This window comes from Nerophis ophidion, linkage group LG14 (genome assembly GCF_033978795.1).
Source record: "Nerophis ophidion isolate RoL-2023_Sa linkage group LG14, RoL_Noph_v1.0, whole genome shotgun sequence".
Lineage (NCBI taxonomy): Eukaryota > Metazoa > Chordata > Actinopteri > Syngnathiformes > Syngnathidae > Nerophis > Nerophis ophidion.
Genome location: NC_084624.1, coordinates 15,492,678 through 15,515,503, shown reverse-complemented (window position 1 = coordinate 15,515,503; position 22,826 = coordinate 15,492,678). Strand labels below are relative to the sequence as shown.

Here is a 22,826-nt window from a genome sequence, read left to right as displayed (position 1 = left end):
GCAAAACCAATGTCTTCAAAATGTCACAACCACAGCCGACCCCCCTCAACATTTCATACAAACATTAGAAAAGAATCATGCATGTTGCACCAGGTTTTACTCATAATAATGCCCAAGTCACGTCCAATGTCTTCAGAATAACAAAACGCCAGTTGGAAATATGCGAATTAGGGGTCTAGACACATCCGAAAATAAAAATGAGCATTCCAACACATTTGTAATTGGCAAAACACATGAAATAGACACCAAGTTTACATTTTTAGCTCATTTGTTTCAAATGTTAGAGACCTTAGGTCACTAGGGCGGGTGCCCTAGCTCAGTGGTTCTCAAATGGGGGTACGCGTACCCCTGGGGGTACTTGAAGGTATGCCAAGGGGTACGTGAGATTTTTAAAAAATATTCTCAAAATAGCAACAATTCAGAAATCCTTTATGAATATATTTATTGAATAATACTTCAACAAAATATGAATGTAAGTTCATAAACTGTGAAAAGAAATGCAACAATGCAATATTCAGTGTTGACAGCTAGATTTTTTTGTGGACATGTTCCATAAATATTGATGTTAAAGATTTCTTTTTTTGTAAAGAAATGTTTAGAATTAAGTTCATGAATCCAGATGGATCTCTATTAGAATCCCCAAAGAGGGCACTTTAAGTTGATGATTACTTCTATGTGTAGAAATCTTTATTTATAATTGAATCACTTGTTTATTTAAAAAAAAAATTGTAGTTATTTTTATATCTTTTTTTCCAAATAGTTCAACAAAGGCCACTACAAATGAGCAATATTTTGCACTGTTATACAATTGAATAAATCAGAAACTGATGACATAGTGCTGTATTTTACTTCTTTATCCCTTTTTTCCAACCAAAAATGCTTAGGGGTTACTTGAATTAAAAAAATGTTCACGGGGGGTACATCGCTGAAAAAAAGGTTGAGAACGACTGCCCTAACTAAATCATTTAAGTTTGCCCTGAGCTACACCTGTGCCAAATTTGGCGCTTTTAGACAAAACTGAACGAAAATATCTTTACGGGCTTCCACTAAATAAATCTATTAAAAGAAGACATCCTGCTGTTGGACACACACATCTATACTTTTGGCCAATAAAAGCCAGTAATTTCCCGGAGTTATCTCACCTTCTGAGTAACCTCTGATTTACTAATGGTTTCTAATGTAAAAATGTGTAGAATAAATATTAAATTTCAACATTTCTGTCAACAAAGATTTGCTTCAGCCTGCGACACATACTCATGTTGATAGTAGGCTTTTATAGCTAATATAGACACTTACATCATGTATTGCCTTTATTATAAGACTTATATACGGCTTTTAATTTGTTGCAGCTCTAGACAGATTGTTTTTTTTGTATTTTTGTTCCAATATTGCTCTTTCAGCATTTTGGGTTGCTGACCCCTGGTATAGACTATAGCAGACCTGGGCAAATTAAGGCCCGGGGGCCACATTTGTTCTGCCGGACATTCCCGAATAATTTTTTTAGATCTTTAAGATGGAAAGTGTAGTTGCCATTATGATATGCAGTGATGTTTTCAAATTACCATATGTCTTGAACTACAAAACATATTTCAATGGTTGAAATCTGCGCTTTTGCATGATATTTTAGTGACTAGTGTTGTCCTGATACCAATATTATTTTGATACTTTTCGATTCTTTTCTAAATAAAGGGGACCAGAAAAAATGCATTATTGAAATTATTTTAACCAAAAATCTTAGGGTGTGGCGGACCGGTACTTTTCAGAGGCGGTATGATACCAAATATGATTCATTAGTATCGCGGTATTATACTAATACCCATATACCGTACAACTCTACTAGTTACTATGGTAATCTACGTCACAGCAGGTCAGACGAGGCACCAAGCAGTGCGGGTGGGGAGCGTTTCCACAGAGTGTTTCCAGAGCGGCCAGCCTGAAATGTGTGTGTCAGGAACAGACGTGGAAGGAGATTTTGACAATACATTTGTAAAGCTTAGTGATATATTAGATGTATCAAATTGTAGATGTTTTTTGTTATTTTACCTTCCACGTTCATATTTCGCTGTGTTTTTTGCATTTGGCTTGATTGTAAAATATGTCGATTGAGAGACGGGTGTGACGTTCATATGTTTTCAATATTCAGGGTTTTATCGTTCATAGAAAAAAAATCAAAATTCTGTTTCTAAGGCGGTCTGTCATAACATTTTTCGCATTCAATCAGACTTAATTGTGAAGTTTTGTATGAGTTTTCCTAGAAATAGATATAGGGGCCCCCAGACACATTTTTTTTCTCTAAATTTGGCCCCCGAGTCAAAATAATTGCCCAGGCCTGGTCTATAGTGTGTTGCCATAGTCAGGGAGTTGTCTTTGCCATTAAGCTAAATGTCCCACTTCTGTCTTCTGTTGAAGTACTTGTCGAATAGAAAAACAAGTTGACTTTTACAAACCTGGGAATTTGTGTTAGATGTAAATATGAACGGAATACAATGATTTGCAAATCCTTTTAAACCCATATTCAATTGAATGCACTACAAAGACAAGATATATGATGTTCAAACTCATAAACTTTATATTTCTTTTGCAAATAATCATTAACTTAGAATTTCATGGCTGCGACACGTGCCAAAGTAGTTGGGAAAGGGCATGTTCACCACTGTGTTACATCACCTTTTCTTTTAACAACACTCAATAAACGTTTGGGAAATGAGGAAACTAATTGTTGAAGCTTTGAAAGGGGACTTCTTTCCCATTCTTGTTCTGTGTAGAGCTTTAGTCGTTCAACAGTCCGGGGTCTCCGCTGTTTTATTTTACGCTTCATAATGCGCCACACATTTTCAATGGGAGACAGGTCTGGACTGCAGGCAGGCCAGGAAAGTACCAGCACTCTTTTTTTAACGAAGCCATGCTGTTGTAACACATGCTGAATCCGGCTTGGCATTGTCTTGCTGAAATAAGCAAGGGCGTCCATGAAAAAGACGGCGCTTAGATGGCAGCATATGTTGTTCCAAAACCTGTATGTACCTTTCAGCATTAATGGTGCCTTCACAGATGTGTAAGTTACCCATGCCCTGCGCACTAATGCACCCCCATACCATCACAGATGCTGGCTTTTGAACTTTGCGTCGATACCAGTCTGTATGGTTCGCTTCCCCTTTGGTCCGGATGACACGATGTCGAATATTTCCAAAAACAATTTGAAATGTGGACTTGTCAGACCACAGAATACTTTTCCACTTTGCATCAGTCCATCTTAGATGATCTCGGGCCCAGAGAACCCGGTGGCGTTTCTGGATGTTATTGATAAATGGCTTTCGCTTTGCATAGTAGAGCTTTAACTTGCACTTACAGATGTAGCGACAAACTGTATTTAGTGAGATTGGTTTTCTAAAGTGTTCCTGAGCCCATGTGGTGATATCCTTTAGAGATTGATGTTGTTTATTTATACAGTGCCGTCTGAGGGATCTGTTGGGATTCAATGTTGGTTTCTGGCCATGCCGCTTATGTGTAGTGATTTCTCCAGATTCTCTGAACCTTTTGATGATATTATGGAGCGTAGATGTTGAAATCCCTAAATTTCTTGCAATTGCACTTTGAGAATTGTTGTTCTTAAACTATTTGACTATTTGCTCAAGCAGTTGTGGACAAAGGGGTGTACCTTGCCCCATCCTTTCTTGTGAAAGTCTGAGCATTTTTTGTGAAGCTGTTTTTATACCCAATCATGGCACCCACCTGTTTCCAATTAACCTGCACACCTGTGGGATGTTCCAAATAAGTGTTTGATGAGCATTCCTCAACTTTATCAGTATTTATTGCCACCTTTCCCGACTTCTTTGTCACGTGTTGCTGGCATCAAATTCTAAAGTTGATGATTATTTGCAACAACAAAAATGTTCATCAGTTTGAACATCAAATATGTTGTCTTTGTAGGATATTCAACTGAATATGCGTTGAAAATGATTTGCAAATCATTGTATTCCATTTATATTTACATCTAACACAATTTCCCAACTCATAGGGAATCAAATATTAATCCCCCCCACTGTCATTATAATACAGTAAACCAGTTATTGAACTAAAATCATTTTGCACATATTTTTGCTGCAGGAATCCATCATCCAAACCAGCTGCTGACAGACTTCATTGCTGAATAAAATGAAGAGGAAACGTCGGGGCTCAAGGCCATGTGAAGCTGAGAAGAGGGCACGTGGAAACCAAAGAGCTCAGAAGAACGTCCATGCAGCAACACCTGCTCTACAACGTGTTACTACAGATGCTAACTACACTTCAACCAACCAGCACAAGCAGACCGAAATCAAGTCCAACACCTCCAGTGAGTAGCTCAGTTATTTTGTTTAACATACATACATACATACAAATATATACAGGGGACGACGTGGCAAGGTTGAGAGAGTGGCCATGCCAGCAATCTGAGGGTTACTGGTTCAATCCCCACCTTCTACAATCCTAGTCACGTCCATTGTGTCCTTGAGCAAGACACTTCTCCCTTGCTCCTGATGGGTCCTGGTTAGCGCCTTGAATGGCAGCTCCCGCCATCAGTGTGTGAATGGGTAAATGTGGAAATAGTGTCAAAGCGCTTTGAGTTCCTTAAAAAGGTAGAAAAGTGCTATACAAGTGTAACCCATTTACCATACATTGTGTGTATGTATATATATATCCATCCATCCATCCATTTTCTACCGCTTATTCGCTTTTGGGGTCGCGGGGGGCGCTGGCGCCTATCTCAGCTACAATCGGGCGGAAGGCGGGGTACACCCTGTACAAGTTGCCACCACATCGCAGGGCCAACACAGATAGACAGACTACATTCACACTCACATTCACACACTAGGGCCAATTTAGTGTTGCCAATCAACCTATCCCCAGGTGCATGTCTTTGGAAGTGGGAGGAAGCCGGTGTACCCGGAGGGAACCCACGCATTCACGGGGAGAACATGCAAACTCCACACAGGAAGATCCCGAGGCTGGATTTGAACCCAGGACTGCAGGACCTTCGTATTGTGAGGCAGACGCACTAACCCCTCTGCCACCGTGAAGCCCATATATATATATATATGTATATATATATATGTGTATATATACAATGTGTATATGGGACCCCACCCATATTCTGTACACAAGTGTCCATATATGTGCGTGTGTACCTGTATAGACATATATATATATATATATATATATGTATATGTACACGTGTGTGTATGTATGTATGTATGTATATATATATATATATATATGTATATATATGTATATGTAGTTATTGGGCAATAGCAAGCTAGATTTGGCCCATGGACCGTAGTTTGGGGACCCCAGCTTTAGAGTACTATGACTCAAGTAAACATTGTCATGAAATTATTACTCGATAAAGTAAGTTTTCAGTGAAATGTTTTTTTTACGGAAGTACTGAGTAACTGGTGAATAACTTCTGATGTATTTAGTTGGTAAATTTTTGTACCTACATTTTAATCTCAGCTGGTGTCTTTTTGCATGTGTGCATGCGAGAGACAGGGATCGAAGCATCTTTTTAAAATCACTTGCTAATGTTATCATATGCACACGTATAACATACAAACATCTTGAACTTACCGTCAATACGTTTTCTTTAGTTGGAAGTGGAATTCTTGCAGACTGAAAAGTAAACATTTCTACTGTCACAAATGACAGCGAATTATATAAATATTATTTTTCTTAGTTCAAAGGTAAACATCGGAGACGTTTCACTTTTTACACTGCAGTTTTTGACTGTGGTCATGTGACTGCCAGGCTGAGTTTGATTGGTAAAACAAAGTCACGTGACAGAAGTCTCTAACGAGCAAAATGAATTGCTAACAGTAATCAATAGAATATAAATAAATATGATATAAAAACAATTCATGTAGCAGTCAGAAAGAAAATCTTAAAAGTGGGATTTTTTTTTTTTTTTAAAGTAAAACATATGTTGTATTAAAACTACTCTGACAAGTACAATGTATCCAACAAGTTACTGGAGTAAATGAGTACATGCAGTTTATACTCACCTCTGGTATTTAATAGCAAATGTTTCACATAACAAGATGAATTTCCATCTTACTATGATTGGTTTTGTGCTTTATCCCAACAGGTCGACTGTCCGCTGCCGTCTGCAGGCTGTGCCACGGAAAGTTTTCCGCACGGAGTTTGCGACATGCTTTCAGCAAATGGCCTCAGGATTCTCTGGATGTCGTTGAGGACAAAGAGTATGCTGCAGCCCCGTCGCCCGCTTTGTTCTACGCTGACTTCCAACGACTGGTTGGGGTGCAGTTGGACCCCGATCCCCGATTATCTGCATTTGTTTGTAAGAAATGTCACAGCAAGTTCTACAAATGCAACAGCATCCTGCTGCACTTTCTACAGATGGTTAATGTGCTGCCTGTTGGCAAAGACAACCCCAAAAGCAGGTAAGATCAGTATTTGCTCTCAAAATAGTAAATCTACAGCACCCCACATTTCATTTGCACTTCCTCCCAAATGTCAGTTAAATACCCAAGCTAGTATTTCCATAAGAAATACTGTTCAATTTAGTTTGAGTTTATTTCAAACATGAACAAGATACAATGTAATGCATCACATATTTCCAGTTGTTTCATTACAGCATGTCTGAAAAGGAGTAAGAGAAAGCTGAGCTTATTTAAAGGCCTACTGAAACCCACCACTACCGACCACGCAGTCTGATAGTTTATTTATCAATGATGAAATATTAACATTGCAACACATGCCAATACGGTCTTTTTAGTTTACTAAATTACAATTTTAAATTTCCCGCGGAGTTTCTTGTTGAAAACGTTGTGGAATAATGACGCATGTTTGTGACGTTATTGGTTGGAGGGGACATATTAGCCCAGCACCACTTACGGCTAAAAGTCGCCTCTTTTCATCGCGCAATTGCACAGTATGTTGGACATCTGTGTTGCTGAATCTTTTGCAATTTGTTCAATTAATAATGGAGAAGTCAAAGTAGAAAGATGGAGGTGGGAAGCTTTAGCCTTTAGCCACACAAACACACGGTGTTTCCTTGTTTAAAATTCCCGGAGGGGAAGCTTTACTATGGATCAGAGCGGTCAAGCGAACATGGTTCCTGACCACTTGTCAACCGTCAGGTTTCGGTGAGAAAATTGTGGTAAAAAGTCGCCTCTTACCGGAGATCAGCGGAGCTTCCGTCCTGCTGCAGCTTCGTGACTTCCCTCAGAGACTGGCGTCAACACACCCGTGGACACACCCCTCTGACTATCTGGTACTATTTAACTCACTAAAACAATAGCAACACAATAGAAAGATAAGAGATTTCCCAGAATTATGCTAGTAAATGTGTCTAAAAGCATCTGAATCGCTCCCAATGCAATCGCCTTTTTATTTTTTTTAAACTTTATTTTTTCTAGTCCCTCACTCTAAATTTCCTTATCCACGAATCTTTCATCCTCGCTGAAATTAATGGGGAATTTGTCGCTTTCTCGGTCCGAATAGCTCTTGCTGCTGTAGGCTCACATTATAAACAATGTGAGGATGTGAGGAGCCCTACAACCAGTGACGTCACGCGCACATCGTCTGCTACGTCCGGTACAGGCAAGGCTTTTTTTATTAGAGACCAAAAGTTGCGAACTTTATCGTCGATGTTCTCTACTAAATCCTTTCAGCAAAAATATGGCAATATCTCGTAATGATCAAGTATGACACATAGAATGGACCTGCTGTCCCCGTTTCAATGAGAAAATCTCCTTTCAGTAGGCCTTTAACTCTACCCCTTTTCATACCATAGCGGTTGTATCCCATTTACTTGTTCTCGGTAAAATAACAGTGAATAAATAAATAACATACCATATTAAGTAAACACATATTAAATACATAAATAATCTTTATCTTAAAAAAAAAAAAGGCTTCAAGATGTTCATCATAATTCTTGTTCTTTGTACTTTGTGAACACTTTTAGTTTGAACAGTCTCTTAAACTGAATCATACTGTTGCTTTTTTGGATTCATTTGGTTAATCCATGCCGTAATTTAATTCCACATACGGATATGCTTAAAGTTTTAAGTGTTGTACGAGCAAACAAAATGTTTTAAATTATATTTTCCTCTACGGTTATATTTCTCCTCTTTTGTTGAGAAGAATTGTTGTACATTCTCGGGCAGCAGGTTATAGTTTGCTTTATGCATAATTTTAGCTGTTTGCAAATACACCAAATCGTTGAATTTCATTAATTGTGATTCAATAAATAAAGGGTTTGTATGTTCTCTATATTCATCATTATGTATTATTCTAATTGTTTGTTTTTTGTAACACCGTTCGGGGATTAAGCACACATTTGTAGTTGTTTCCCCATATTTCTACACAAAAACTCAGATATGATAACACCATACTTGCCAACCCTCCCGATTTTTCCGAGAGACTCCCAAACTTCAGTGCCCCTCCCAAAAACCTCCCCAGGGCAACAATTCTTCCGAATTTCTCCCTATTTCCACCTGGACAACAATATTTAGAGCGTTCATTAAAGGCACCGACTTTGGCGTCTTTTGCAACCTGTTGTCATGTCCGCCATATAATAAACGCGGCTTTTACAGACACACATAAGCGACTGCAATTCATACTTGGTCAACAGCCATACAGGTCACACTGAGGGTGGCCGTATAAAAAATGTTAACACTGTTACAAACATGCGCCACACTGTGAACCCACACCAAACAAGAATGACAAACACATTTCGGGAGAACATCCGCACTGAAACACAACATAACAAATACCCAGAAACCCTTGCAGCACTAATTCTTACGGGACGCTACAATATACAACCCTCTACCACCAAAATCCGGCCCCGTCCCCCACATCTCCCGAATTCGGTGGTCTCAAGGTTGGCAAGTATGGGTAACACTAGCGAGCGATTTATTACCTATGTCTAGCTTGTGTGCTATTGTGCGCTGAGCTGTTGTGTAGCTCTGTTGTTGTCTAATCGCCTACCATATTAATAATCAATTAATAACATTTTCAGAACACAATGAACAACGAGATGTAGAGTGAAAATCAAAATAAATTGCAGTTGATCGGTGGTATTAGAATATAATTTTTTGAATAGGGAAGATGCAGTTCAGCATAGTTCCACAACGATTAATGGAACTGATGTGCGGTACAGAGAGTTTATAGCTAATGCTAATTTCCAAATCTTGTCGTCCTCTGTTTTTATTCCAGGCATCATCCGATGTTTTCAAAACTTTCAGTGAGCCATGAGTCGACATGTAAGAGAAGCATTCGTTGCCTTTTTACTTTGAACAAAAACACATACGTGAATGTGTTCCAAGACCTTCTGCTTTCTCAGCAGCATTACCATCCTTTTCTTCAGACACCAAGTGCCTGCACAAGCTGGTGTCGTGGGCTCACCACCACGCAGAGGCATGCAGGTCCTGCCCTGACCTGAAGGAGGTGCTGGAGGGCAGGTGCTGGGGCTTTGTCAAGGCCGTGTGGCGTTGTGTTGACGGGCACAGCTACACTCTGGACACACACGGCACCTCGTCTGTCAAGTCTGGCCACATGCTCCAGCGCGGAAGCATCGATGAGCGCCAAGAAAGGAGCTCGGCGGGGATCGCGGTCGACAGCGTGGTTGGGCAGAGTCCACTCTCCGTCACGCAGCAGACCTGCGGCTCGGCATTAGCAGACTGGAGCAGCAACACTGAAGGTTGTAATCCTCTTTAGCTCATCTTCACTATTAGTATGACAAATACATCCATGAAACAAATGTGATATGATTGTACCTCATGACAATTTGCAGCCTACTTTGATAAGGTTTGATTTGTACAACACTTTAAAGGCCTACTGAAACCCACTACTACCGACCACGCAGTCTGATAGTTTATATATCAATGATGAAATATTAACATTGCAACACATGCCAATACGGCCGGTTTAGTTTACTAAATTGCAATTTTAAATTTCCCGCGGAGTTTCTTGTTGAAAACATCGCGGAATGATGACGCGTGCGCGTGACGTCACGGACTGTCAGGAAATATAAGCGCAGCACTATTTTGCGGCTAAAAGTCGTCTCTGTTCATCGAGCAATTTAACAGTATTTTGGACATCTGTGTTGCTGAATTTTTGCAATTTGCTCAATTAATAATGGAGAAGTCAAAGTAGAAAGATGGAGTTGGGAAGCTTTAGCCTTTAGCCACACAAACACACAGTGTTTCCTTGTTTAAAATTCCCAGAGGTGAAGCTTTACTAAGGATCAGAGCGGTCAAGCGAACATGGTTCCCGACAACTTTTCAACCGGCAGGTTTCGGTGAGAAAATTGTGTTAAAAAGTCGCCTCTTACCAAAGATCTGTGGAGTTTGCGCCGTCCTTGTATCTGCCGTGACTTCCAAACACAGCCGGTGTTTCCTTGTTTAAAATTCCCAGAGGTGAAGCTTTACTATGGATCAGAGCGGTCAAGCGGCAGGCGTAGTGGGTAGAGCGGCCGTGCCAGAAACCTGAGGGTTGCAGGTCCGCTTCCCACCTATTAACATCCAAATCGCTGCCGTTGTGTCCTTGGGCAGGACACTTTACCCTTGCCCCCGGTGCCGCTCACACGGGTGAATGAATGATGAATGCATGATTGGTGGTGGTCGGAGGGGCCGTTGGCGCAAACTTCCGTCAGTCTACCACAGGGCAGCTGTGGCTACAGATGTAGCTTACCACCACCAGGTGTGAATGAATGATGGGTTCCCACTTCTCTGTGAGCGCTTTGAGTATCTAACAATAGAAAAGCGCGATATAATTCTAATCCATCATTATTATTATTATTATTATTATTATAAGCGAACATGGTTCCCGACCACTTGTCAACTGGCAGGTTTCGGTGAGAAAATTGTGTTAAAAAGTCGCCTCTTACCAAAGATCTGTGTAATTTGCGGCGTCCTTGTATCTGCCGTGACTTCCCTCAGACACTGGCCTCAAAACACCCGTGGACACACCCCTCCGACTATCAGGTACTATTTAATCTCACTAAAACACTACAGTAGCAACACAATAGAAAGATAAGGGATTTCCCAGAATTATCCTAGTAAATGTGTCTAAAAACTTTGGAATCCGTCCCAAAGCGACCGCCTTTTTTCTTTTAACCTTTAATTTTTTTTTTTTTTTTTAGTCCTTCGCTATCGATATCATCATCCATGAATCTTTCATCCTCGCTCAAATTAATGGGGAAATTGTCGTTTTCTCGGTCCGAATAGCTCTTGCTGCTGGAGGCTCCCATTAAAAACAATGTGTGGACGTGAGGAGTCCTCACCCTTGTGACGTCATTGTCTGCGACTTCCGGTAAAGGCGAGGCTTTTTTATCAGCACCAAAATTTGCAAACTTTATCGTGGGTGTTCTCTACTAAATCCTTTCAGCAAAAATATGGCAATATCGCAAAATGATCAAGTATGACACATAGAATGGACCTGCTATCCCCGTTTAAATAAGAAAATCTCATTTGAGTAGGCCTTTAAAGATGTCTTACCCTGCTCATTCTAGAGCACAGGTGTCAGTCGTTTTCACAGAGGGCCACATCCCAGTTATTTTTGGGCTCAGAGGGCCGCTTCTAACAGACAATACTATTATTACACCATTTTTTAATGCATTTTATTAGTAGATTTTTTTTATCCATCCATCCATTTTTCTACCGCTTATTCCCTTCGGGGTTGCAAGGGGCTCTTGGGCCCATCTCAGCTACAATCGGGCAGAAGGCGGGGTACACCCTGGTTAAGTCGCCAACTCATAGCAGGGCCAACACAGATAGACAGACAACATTCTTTCAGAAAACTGTAACACTATTCACACATATATACCAGGGGTGTAACAGTATGTGTATTTGTATTGAACCGTTTCGGTACAGGGGTTTCGGTTCGGTTCGGAGGTGTACCGAACGAGTTTCTAAGCTAAAGTCTTAACAAGCTGCTTTGCTTCTTCTACCTCTGTCTCAGCACCCAGCATTGTCCCACCCACACAACCATCTGATTGGTTACATATATAGCGGTAAAAGCCAATCAGCAGTGCGTATTCAGAGCGGTAACAGCCAATCAGCAGTGCGTATTCAGAGCGCATGTAGTGTCGAGCAAATAGGTGTTTAGCAGGTGAGCATAAGGCAGCGTACTCTCCCCAAATGATAATAAACACCCCCCAGTCAACTACTACTAACATCACTATGAGCCCGTTGACCTTCTAGAAAAGTGGTTCTTAACCTTGTTGGAGGTACCGAACCCCACTGGTTTCATATGCGCATTCACCAAAAAATTAAATTTCTTGTTTTTTTTTTCAAATTCAAGATTAAGTTGTATGTTTTTGGTACCACTTTAGTATGTGGAACAAATTCTAAGTAACACACACTTAATTTAGAGTAATTTGGACACTAGGGGAACATATTCTAAGTAATAAAGACTTAATTTATAGTTATTTGGTTAGGGTTGGGGTTGGGATTATAGGGTTAGGGTATTATTAACGCCATGCCGAATAAGACATTAATAAGTACTTAATAGTTAAGAGGCAACATGTTACTAATTTGCATGTTAAAAAGCAACTAATCAATGGTGAATATGTTCCCCATACTAAAGTGTTACCATGTTGTTTTTACTGGTGGACAAAATTAACCGTGCATGAACATAACCTTGTTCAAACAACAAAACCAACAGTGCGTAAACTCACAACAAATTACACACCTGCAAATCAGTCAGCTGTTGCCGTATCCGTAATACACCGATAGGGAGAAGTTTTTATTTGCACGATGAGTTGGGTGTGTTTTGACTTCCGCCGAACCCCTGAGCCCGACTCACCGAACCCCTAGGGTTCGATCGAACCCACGTTAAGAACCACTGTTCTAGAAACTTAAACTGCAGATCAGCTCGCTCACACTTCTGGCTTGAGGTGAAGGCTAATTAGCTTTTAGCGTAACGTTAGTTCATTTTGCGGTGTGTGCGTGTGTATGTGTTTTTCGGACAGAAAAGCTTTGAATGGCAGGGTCCCTGTTATCACATGTTGATAAAAATATAACATTTACATAATAAAAATCTACTACAGGCTTCCCAAATGCTGTGATAAATTAAGCATGATGAGTTGACTTGAAACTTAATTTAATGTTGCACTTTTTATATGTAGAAGAAACGTTTTGTCATTTCATTTAATCTGAGCAACAATTTGAGGGAGTTTAATGTCGATTAACGTGGGCAGAATTATTATAGTGTTCCCAATGTTAAAAGGATAAAGCCATTTTTTTACAAATTTGGTAAAGAAATGACCAAAACATTTATATTTTGTTGTTTTCTTACTGTACTGAAAATGAACCGAACCAAGACCTCTAAACCGAGGTATGTGCCGAACCGAAATTTTTGTGTACCGTTACACCCCTGATTATTACACAATTTTTTATGCTTTTTTTTTTGTAGATTTTTTATCCATCCATTTCCTACCGCTTATTCCCTTCGGGGTCGCAGCCTATCTCAGATAAAATCGGGCAGAAGGCGGTGTACACCCTAGACAAGTCGCCACCTGATCGCAGGGCCAACACAGATAGACAGACAATATTCTTATAGAAAACTATTACACTATACACACATATATACACAAACAATATCAAAAAGTTATTTTAAATGACAAAAAAAAAATGTAGGCCAGGTTCTTTGTAAGAAGATGAGACTTGAAGCTGCATAGGTGGAGCTTGCATTTGAATGAGCTGCAATCCGCTCTCTTTTTGGTCTAATCTTGTAATCTATACCCCACTTACACACATGCATGCGATATAAGGAAAAAGTTACAGTATGTAGCAAAAGCAGTGTTTAGAAAAGTCTATGATTTAATTCACTGGTTCAATAGGAATATAGCAACCACCATAACATTTTTAAAAAAACGTTCATGTAACCGGCACTACACACATTTTCGGAGTAGCCAAACCTGTGATCCGCACAATTTAAACATTTACTTAAGTCTGAAATGTTGGAAATGTAGGATATGACCCTTTTAAACAGAAATTCCAATGTAATTGTGTCAAGCCATGTTTTCTAGTTGTGTATCTGTTAAAGTTTGTGTGCATTTTTTAAAATGTGTGGTCATGGATTTGGTTCACTATATTTAGTCTGTTTGTTGTTCAGCGATTGCTGTTGACGTCACATATTGGAACACAAAAGTGTTTTTAGTTGTCTTTGCAGGTCTGTGCGTACAGCAAAATTACAAAAACAACATTAAGAATTTTACTGGTTTTTGGTCATAATTTAAGCTCTAACATCAATCATTCGGTAATAGATTCATAAGGCAAAACTCCTGATAAGCTGCCTTGAAAAGCATGCAAATGAAAGAAATATGTTTCCAGCTGCAGCTCTTTAAAAACTAAAACATATGTTAAGTTGCAATAATCTCACATCAAAATGTAGTGTATATTACTGTAAATGGAAAAACAGTATTACTGTTTTTTATGGTTAAAAAAGGCATCTCCGTTGCCAGAATTTTACTATAAAATGTACTTGATTTCTTACTGTAAGTAAAAAAGTGCATTTGGGGGTTAAATCACCATAAATGATTCCCGGGCGCGGCACCGCAGCTGCCCACTGCTCCCCTCACTTCCCAGGGGGTGATCAAGGGGATGGGTCAAATGCAGAGGACAAATTTCCCCACACCTAGTGTGTGTGTGACAATCATTGGTACTTTAACTTAACTTTAATTCTACAGGAAAAATTTTGGCACCTGAGCTGCCAATTTTTTTGTTTTTGTTTTGTTTTACTGCAAATCAACAACTACATTTTTCAGTGTATTACTGTAAATGCCAAAACGCCACCAATTTAATACAGTAAAAAAAGTACTGTTTTTTTTTCATTTAGAAAAAAATGCTGTAAAAACCACAGTAAATTTCACAATTTTACCATGAAATCTATTGTTACTTTTACATTGCACAATTTGATGGATAGCTTGCTTTGAAATCATTATTATTAATATTTATTTTTATTAAAAAAATTTTTTTTAATGTTTGGTAATATATTTTTGCATCATTAGACAATATTTAATTAGACAATATCGCAGCCAAATGTGAAGCGACCGGAATGAGAATCAGCACCTCCAGGTCCGAGTCCATGGTTCTCGCCCGGAAAAGGGTGGAGTGCCATCCCCGGGTTGGGGAGGAGACCCTGCCCCAAGTGGAGGAGTTCAAGTACCTAGAAGTCTTGTTCACGAGTGGGGGAAGAGTGGATCGTGAGATCGACAGGCGGATCGGTGCGGCGTCTTCAGTAATGCGGACGTTACATCGATCCGTTGTGGTGAAGAAGGAGCTGAGCCGGAAGGCAAAGCTCTCAATTTACCGGTCGATCTACGTTCCCATCCTCACCTATGGTCATGAGCTTTGGGTCATGACCGAAAGGTTAAGATCACAGGTACAAGTGGCCGAAATTAGTTTCTTCTGCTGGGTGGTAAGTTGAGAAGCTCTGCCATCCGGGAGGAACTCAAAGTAAAGCCGCTGCTCCTCCACATCGAGAGGAGCCAGATAAGGTAGCTCGGGCATCTGGTCAGGATGCCACCCGAACGCCTCCCTAGGGAGGTGTTTAGGGCACGTCCAACCGGTAGGAGGCCACGGAGAAGACCCAGGACACGTTGGGAAGACTATGTGGGTGCCTGGGAACGCCTCGGGATCCCCCGGGAAAAGCTGGACGAAGTGGCTGGGGAGAGGGAAATCTGGGCTTCCCTGCTTAGTCTGCTGCCCCCGTGACCCGACTTCGGATAAGCGGAAGATGATGGATGGATGAAAAGACAATATTTAAGTTGACATAATTTGCGAATACATGGAGTAAATATTTGTTTTCTCCCAAAATAGAAATAAACAATATGTTTAGTAAGAAAAGTTACAGTACTTTAGTAATGCATATTATTTCCAGGCTTTCCGGGGCCAAATAAAACGAAGTGGCTCCCGGGCCTTGAGTTTGACACCTGTGACCTAGAGGCTTTTAAACTAGTATTGCATAAAAAGGCCACACTAAAAGTATTCCAAATCTGCGTTTTGTTTTATGGCCAACAGGCTCCATTTAGCAGGCTCCTCCCAGAGGCCACGGCTAAACTATTGCGATTAGTCAAGGGTCGGCATGAAATTCCTGTCTGTTCACAAGTGTGGTAGAAAAGAATAAGGAAAAAAACGCTTTGACATCATGTCAAGTACAAATTAAACGTGAACATAAGTCATGTACTGGAATAGACTACAAGACCATCAACAAGGCACTTTTTTGTCAGTTTCAAGCAAGTCTTGTGCAGGTCGACTACGGTTTTTTAACTACAGCTATTTGGTCTTCTTCTTGGTGGATTGCTGTGCACAGAAAAGTTGCGTCAATTTTACGCGAGATAGTGTCCTTACAAAATAAAGCTCATACTCCCATGAAAAGACACATGCATTATAAAATACATTAACATTTATATTCACACGTTTTCCTATAATTGTGGATGTGTTATACATTTGTTGGACTCTAAATATGAAAATATATGCAGTTCTAATGTGGTGAATCATTTAAGTATTAAGTATGAGGGCACCAAATCAATCTAAATATATTGCCATCTTCTCTCATTTAGTATTGACAGTCGTACACGTAATTCTTTAAATCACAGGTGTCAAACCTAAGGCTGGGGAGTCAAATCTGGCCTGCCACATCATTCTATGTGGCCTGCAAAAAAAGGCTGTAAATAATAAAGACCTTTCTGACTAAGTGCATTCAGTATTCTTTCAAATTTTGACAGAAAAATGTTCTACATCCAATTGCATATATTGTTCACTTTAATATTATCTAATCCATCAATGCGTTCGTAAAAAATATGCAATTTGTGTAAAGACGCTATTATACATTTATATTCATATATAGCAGTGGTTCTTAACCTTGTTGGACGTACCAAACCCCACCAGTTTCAGATGTGCATTCACAGAACCCTTCTTTAGTGGGAGAAAAAAAAAAACTCTCTAATTCAAGACCAAGTTATATGATTTTTCTTTACTGGACCCCAAAAGGGAATAAGCGGTAAAAAAATGGATGGATGGATGGGTGCACAAAATGAACCGTGCATGAACATCACCGTGTTCAGAGAACAAAACCAACACAGTGCATAAACTCACAACAAATGACACACCCGCAAATCAGTTTGACTTCTGCTGTTGCCACATCCATAATGCGCCGATAGGGAGAAGTTTATATGTTCACCAGGCATTTATTTTGACGGAGAAAAAAATGTCTCTGGGGGCCGGTATATCTATTTTTAGGAACACTAATACAAAACCTTGCAATAATGTCAGATCGAATGCTAAAAACGTAATGAAAGACGGAATGCACCCGGGATATACATGACAATAAAGAATGTGGGATGTACAGTATTAAACTATGAAGGATAAAACAGTGAATATTGACAACATATGAACATCACCCCCCTTTCCATCCACATATTTTACAATCAAGCGAAACACAACAAAAATGCAACGAACAGCGAAATATGAATGCAAATGGTGTATAAAAAAAAAAAAAAACACCTAAAATCTGTATGAATATATTGTAAAAATCTCCTTCCGCGTCTGTCCCTGACACCCACATTTTAGGCTCTGGAAACACTCTGTGGAAATGCTCCCCACCCACACTGCTTGGTGCCCCGTCTGAGCTGCTGTTAGTTAGATGACCAAAGTAATTAATTAGATGACCATAATAACTAATTAGATGACTATAGTAACTAATTAGATGACCATAGTAACTAATTAGATGACCAATAGCAACTAGTATATCATGCAAAAGCGCAGATTTCAACCATTGAAATACTGAGTATAGTTCAAGACTTACAATCATTATAAAACATGAGTGCACATCATAATGGCAGCTACACTTTCCATCTTAAAGATAAAAAAACAAAAAACATTTGATTGAAAAGCTTAACGGGCCGCATGTGGCCCCCGGGTCTTAATTTGCCCAGATCTGATGTACACAATGAGTCGGGTGTGACTTGACCTCCACCGAACCCCTGAGGCCGACTCACCGAACCCAGGTTAAGAACCACTAATATATAGTCACTGTTACATGCAGCCTTTTGAGGGAAGCCATAATTGCGATGTGGCCCTCAAAAACAAAGTTGACACACCTAAATCATGACCGTATACATGAGCTAATTAGCATGGTGATTATGGGAGGAACTGAATGTGGGATTTATTATGAAAAATGCATTCAAGTGTGTTCAGCATGCTTTTATAAATCTGAATTTATTGCCGTACTTGCCTTCTGAATTTTGTGCTCACGTAATGTTTACTTTGGACATCACGCTGGCTGCTAGTCTGTTGGTTCACAATGCTTGCTGTTTAGAGGATCATGGGGGTGGAAACATCATGCTTTGGGGCTGTTTTTCTGCTAAGGGGACAGGACGATTGATCCGTGTTAAGGAAAGAATGAATGGGGCCATGTATCGTGAGATTTTGAGCCAAAACCTCCTTCCATCAGTGAGAGCTTTGAATGGTTGACCAAATACTTATTTTCCACCATAATTTACAAATAAATTATTTAAAATTCCTTCGATGTGAATTCCTGGATTTTTTTTTTAGATTCTGTCTCTCACAGTTGAAGTGTACCTATGATTAAAATTACAGACCTCTGTCATCATTTTAAGTGGGAGAACTTGCACAATCGGTGCCTGACTAAATACTTTTTTGCCCCACTGTACTTCACTTACTATATTACTCATTAATTTAACATTTTCCATCCATCCATCCATTTTCTACCATTTGATGTTATTTATTTGCAGTATTGCATCGTCCATACTGTTTGTTACAATAAAACTACCACACAATTTCTGGACTGCTCTCAGGGGATCAAATACTTATTTTCCCCGCTGGCTACTTACTGCTTGTGTCACTTACCGGGTTGTTTTTGTGTAGCTTCTGTGTGACTTTCTCATGGATTGTGTCTCTTTTAGACTCCACAGACCCAAATGCTCTGAAACAGCATGAAGACAGGCTGGTTGAAAGTGATCTTTCTGACAGGTGTGTCACTGTTTTCACTACATACACTCACCGTGGGCCTGAAGGTCTCATATTTTTTGGGCCTTTAATTATTTATTTTAAGGACTCAAGGAACTTTATTGCCATAGCGGCACACATAAGACACATGAGATGGCACAAAATGTAATACCAGAGGTCCCAGATTTCGCCCAACAAGCACTACAAGAACAACAGTAACGACGTAATATGAATAGAATGGGCTATAAAGTAGGTTATAAATAGTACAGGTTAATAAAAATAGAAGAGAATAAATAAAATAGAATACATTGTTATCCTGTAGTGTGAATAAGATGTTAAAACAATTACAGTAAACTACAAGTGTTGCCCATGCAGGTATGAGGACATGGGTTCAATTCCCTACCCTGATTGCGTCAGGAAGGGCATCCGGTGTAGAAAGTAAGCCAAAACCATTAATGCGATTTGCTGTGGTGAGCCCTGACCGGGGAGATAGAAAAAAGAGAAAATATAATGTATTCGGGCTGGGCGATATGGCCTTTTATTAATATCTGTATTTTTAGGCCATGTCACGATACACGATATGAAAGGACCAGTCAGACAAGCGAGTCAGCTTACCCCACAAGTCGCGCTTCGCCAGGCACACACCCAGCTGCACCACCACGCTGACCAAGTCAGCTGCGCCATGCGGGCCTATTTGGTTGATGAGCACAGCTGTTTCACCTTGCCACTGCATCAGCTGCACTGCACAGGGAACAAGAAAGCGGACCTTCAAAAGAGTACACCCTTGATTCTGTCTGGCAGGTAAGAAAGCACACTTTACCTCCCTGCCTCTCGCACTTCTCACAGTCAGCAGCCAGCATGCCACAGCCCAAATACCAAGACCAGAGAGAGAGAGAGAGAGTGATGCCAATTTTAAAGGCGTGCCCCAATCAAGATTTTATATTTACCGTATTTTTTGGACTGTATGTCGCAGTTTTTTTCATAGTTTGGCCGGGGGTGCGACTTATACCCCGGAGCGATTTATGTGTGAAATTATTAACACATTACCATAAAACATCAAATCATATTATTTATCTCATTCGCGGAAGAGACGAAGAAAATGTCAGCAATCGTCACACACACGTCAGCAATCGTCACACACACGTCAACCAATAAGAATTTGGCGGGGGAGGGACATGGCAGAAGAGCATTGTGGGTCATGGAATGCTAACTGCTATATGCTACTGCCGTAGCTATTAAAATGGATCATTTCATCGTTGGCGGTAACTTATAAAAACTGAGAAGGGCTGAACAAAAATGGCACTGAAAAGGAAATCATGTACTGCAGATTACAAGCTGGGCGTAGTGAAATATGCAGCAGAAAACGACAAGAGGAAGCGGCGCATACGTTTGGAGTTGGCAGAGTTGTTTAGAAGCGACATCGAGGAAGAAGATTTCATCGAATTTATCGATTAGGAGTGACAGATTGTTTTGTAAACGTATAGCATGTTCGATATGTTATAGTTATTTGAATGACTCAGCTCGCTCGCAGTTCTGGCTTGAGGTGAAGGCTACTTAGCTTTTAGCATAACGTTAGCTCATTTTGCTGTGTGTGTGTGTGCGTGATTGTGTGCGTGCATGTGTGTGTGCGTGCGTGTGTTAGGGGCAGCAAAGCCCTGTCTGTCTGTTATTTCATTGAACTCCATGGTGTTTAGGGATGAATAGTCTCTCCTATTGCTTTTGTACTATTTTTTCAGCTATAGTTACATTAATCATTAGTAATGTAGCAGCCTAGTTTTGAATGGCAGGGTCCCTGCTATCACATGTTGATAAAAATATAACATTTACATAATAAAAGTCAACTACAGGCTTCCCAAATGCTGTAGTAAATTAAGCATCATGAGTTGACTTGAAACTGTTTAATGTTGCACTTTTTATATGTAGAAGAAAAGTTTTGTCATTTAATCAAAGCAACAACTTGAGGCAGTTTAATGTGGATTAACGTGGGCAGAATTGTTATAGTGTTCCCAATGTTAAAAGGATAAAGCCATTGTTTACAAATTTGGTAAATAAATAACCAAAAAATTTAGTATATTTTGTTGTTTTCTTACTGTACTGTACCGAACCGTGACCTCTAAATCGAGGTACGTACCGAACCGAAATTTTTGTGTACTGTTACACCCCTAGTAATATGTAATGTAATACGTAAGGTATATAAAACAGTGTAAGATTGAAAAAAAACAATTTAATTAGGGACAAGTGGTAGACGTTGGATGGATGGATGGATATATGTTTTGTTAATAAAACATATACCGTATTTTTCAGACTATAAGTCGCTGTTTTTTTCGTAGTTTGGGGGTGCAACTTATACTCAGGAGCGACTTGTGTGAAATTATTAAAACATTACCATAAAATTCAAATAATATTATTTAGCTCATTCAAGTGAGAGATTAGACGTGTAAGATTTCATGGGATTTAGCGATTAGGAGTGACAGATTGTTTGGTAAACATATAGCATGTTCTATATGTTATAGTTATTTGAATGACTCTTACCATAATATGTTACGTTAACATACCAGGCACCTTCTCCGTTGGTTATTTATGCGTCATATACATACACTTATTCAGCCTGTTGTTCACTATTCTTTATTTATTTTAAATTGAGTTTCTAATGTCTATTCTTGGTGTTGGATTTTATCAAATAAATTTCCCTCAAAAATGTGACTTATACACCAGTGTGACGTATATATGTTTTTTTCCTTCTTTATTATGCATTTTCGGCCGGTGCAACGTATACTCCGGAGCTATTTATAATCCGAAAAATCCGGTAGACACAGTGCAATCCAAAGGCAAGGAATGTCCCAAAGGGCACCCTGCCACAAAAAGAAGCATGAAAAATGCAAGGGATAACGGAAAAAAAAAATACAACAAGAAAAATAAAAGCATAATATAAAAATGTTTTTGTCTTGTCTTTGATGTAAATTGTCTTTACAATATATTTTTGTCTTTTTATCTTCTTCATTACCATTAGTGAACGTTGGTTAAATCCGGCGATTGTAAACCCAGAGAGGCGTTCCGGGGTTTGTGCAAAAAGACCTCCAAACTTTGCTAAATGGGCATCAACGTGGTGAAATACCGCATGCTTTTAGCTTATCACAAGTTGTAGAATAATGGCAGGCAGTGGTTAACAGTGCCAAAAGTCTTTGGCGTGACCGACAAAGCAACTTCTGCTGTATGAAAACAATGAAAATAGAAACAAACACTCATATTCAATAGTCTTGTGAGCCAATTGTAATTTGCTAGAAGGTAACAGTTAAGGTCAACTTTTTAACTACAAACCCCAAAACCAGTGAAGTTGGCACGTAAATAAAAACAGAATACAATGATTTGCAAATCCTTTTCAAACTATATTCAATTGAATAGACTGCAAAGACAAGATACTTAACGTTCAAACTGGAAAACTTTGTTATTTTAGCACATTTGGAATTGAATGCCTGCAACATGTTGCAAAAAAGCTGGCACAAGTGGCAAGAAAGACTGAGAAAGTTGAGGAATGCTCATCAAACACTTATTTGGAACATCCCACTGTTGAAAAGGCTAATTGGGAACAGGTGAGTGCCATGATTGGGTATAAAAGCAGCTTCCAGTCATTCACAAACAAGGATGGGTCGAGGGTCACCACTTTGTCAACAAATGCGTAAGCAAATTGTCGAACTGTTCAAAAACAAAATTTCTCAATGAGCTATTGCAAGGAATTTAGGGATTTCACCAGCTAAGGTCTGTAAAATAATTACATGGTTCAGATAATTTGGAGAAATCACTCCACGTAACATTGAATGCCTGTGACCTTGGATCCCTCGGGCAGAAAAGGAACATCAG

At 39.6% G+C, this 22,826-nt stretch overlaps 1 protein-coding gene across 1 annotated transcript in view; it reads left to right on the top strand.

The window, feature by feature from the left end:
- The window catches only part of LOC133568187 (zinc finger protein 276-like), a 57,101-nt gene that overhangs the window by 8,502 nt on the left and 25,773 nt on the right, over positions 1-22,826 (top strand). Inside the window, exons 2-6 of the mRNA XM_061919941.1 lie at positions 4,105-4,330; positions 6,116-6,431; positions 9,211-9,257; positions 9,338-9,694; positions 18,926-18,992. Of these exons, the coding sequence (XP_061775925.1) occupies positions 4,153-4,330; positions 6,116-6,431; positions 9,211-9,257; positions 9,338-9,694; positions 18,926-18,992 (965 nt within the window). The 5' untranslated portion in view covers positions 4,105-4,152. The remainder of the gene's footprint in view (positions 1-4,104; positions 4,331-6,115; positions 6,432-9,210; positions 9,258-9,337; positions 9,695-18,925; positions 18,993-22,826) is intronic.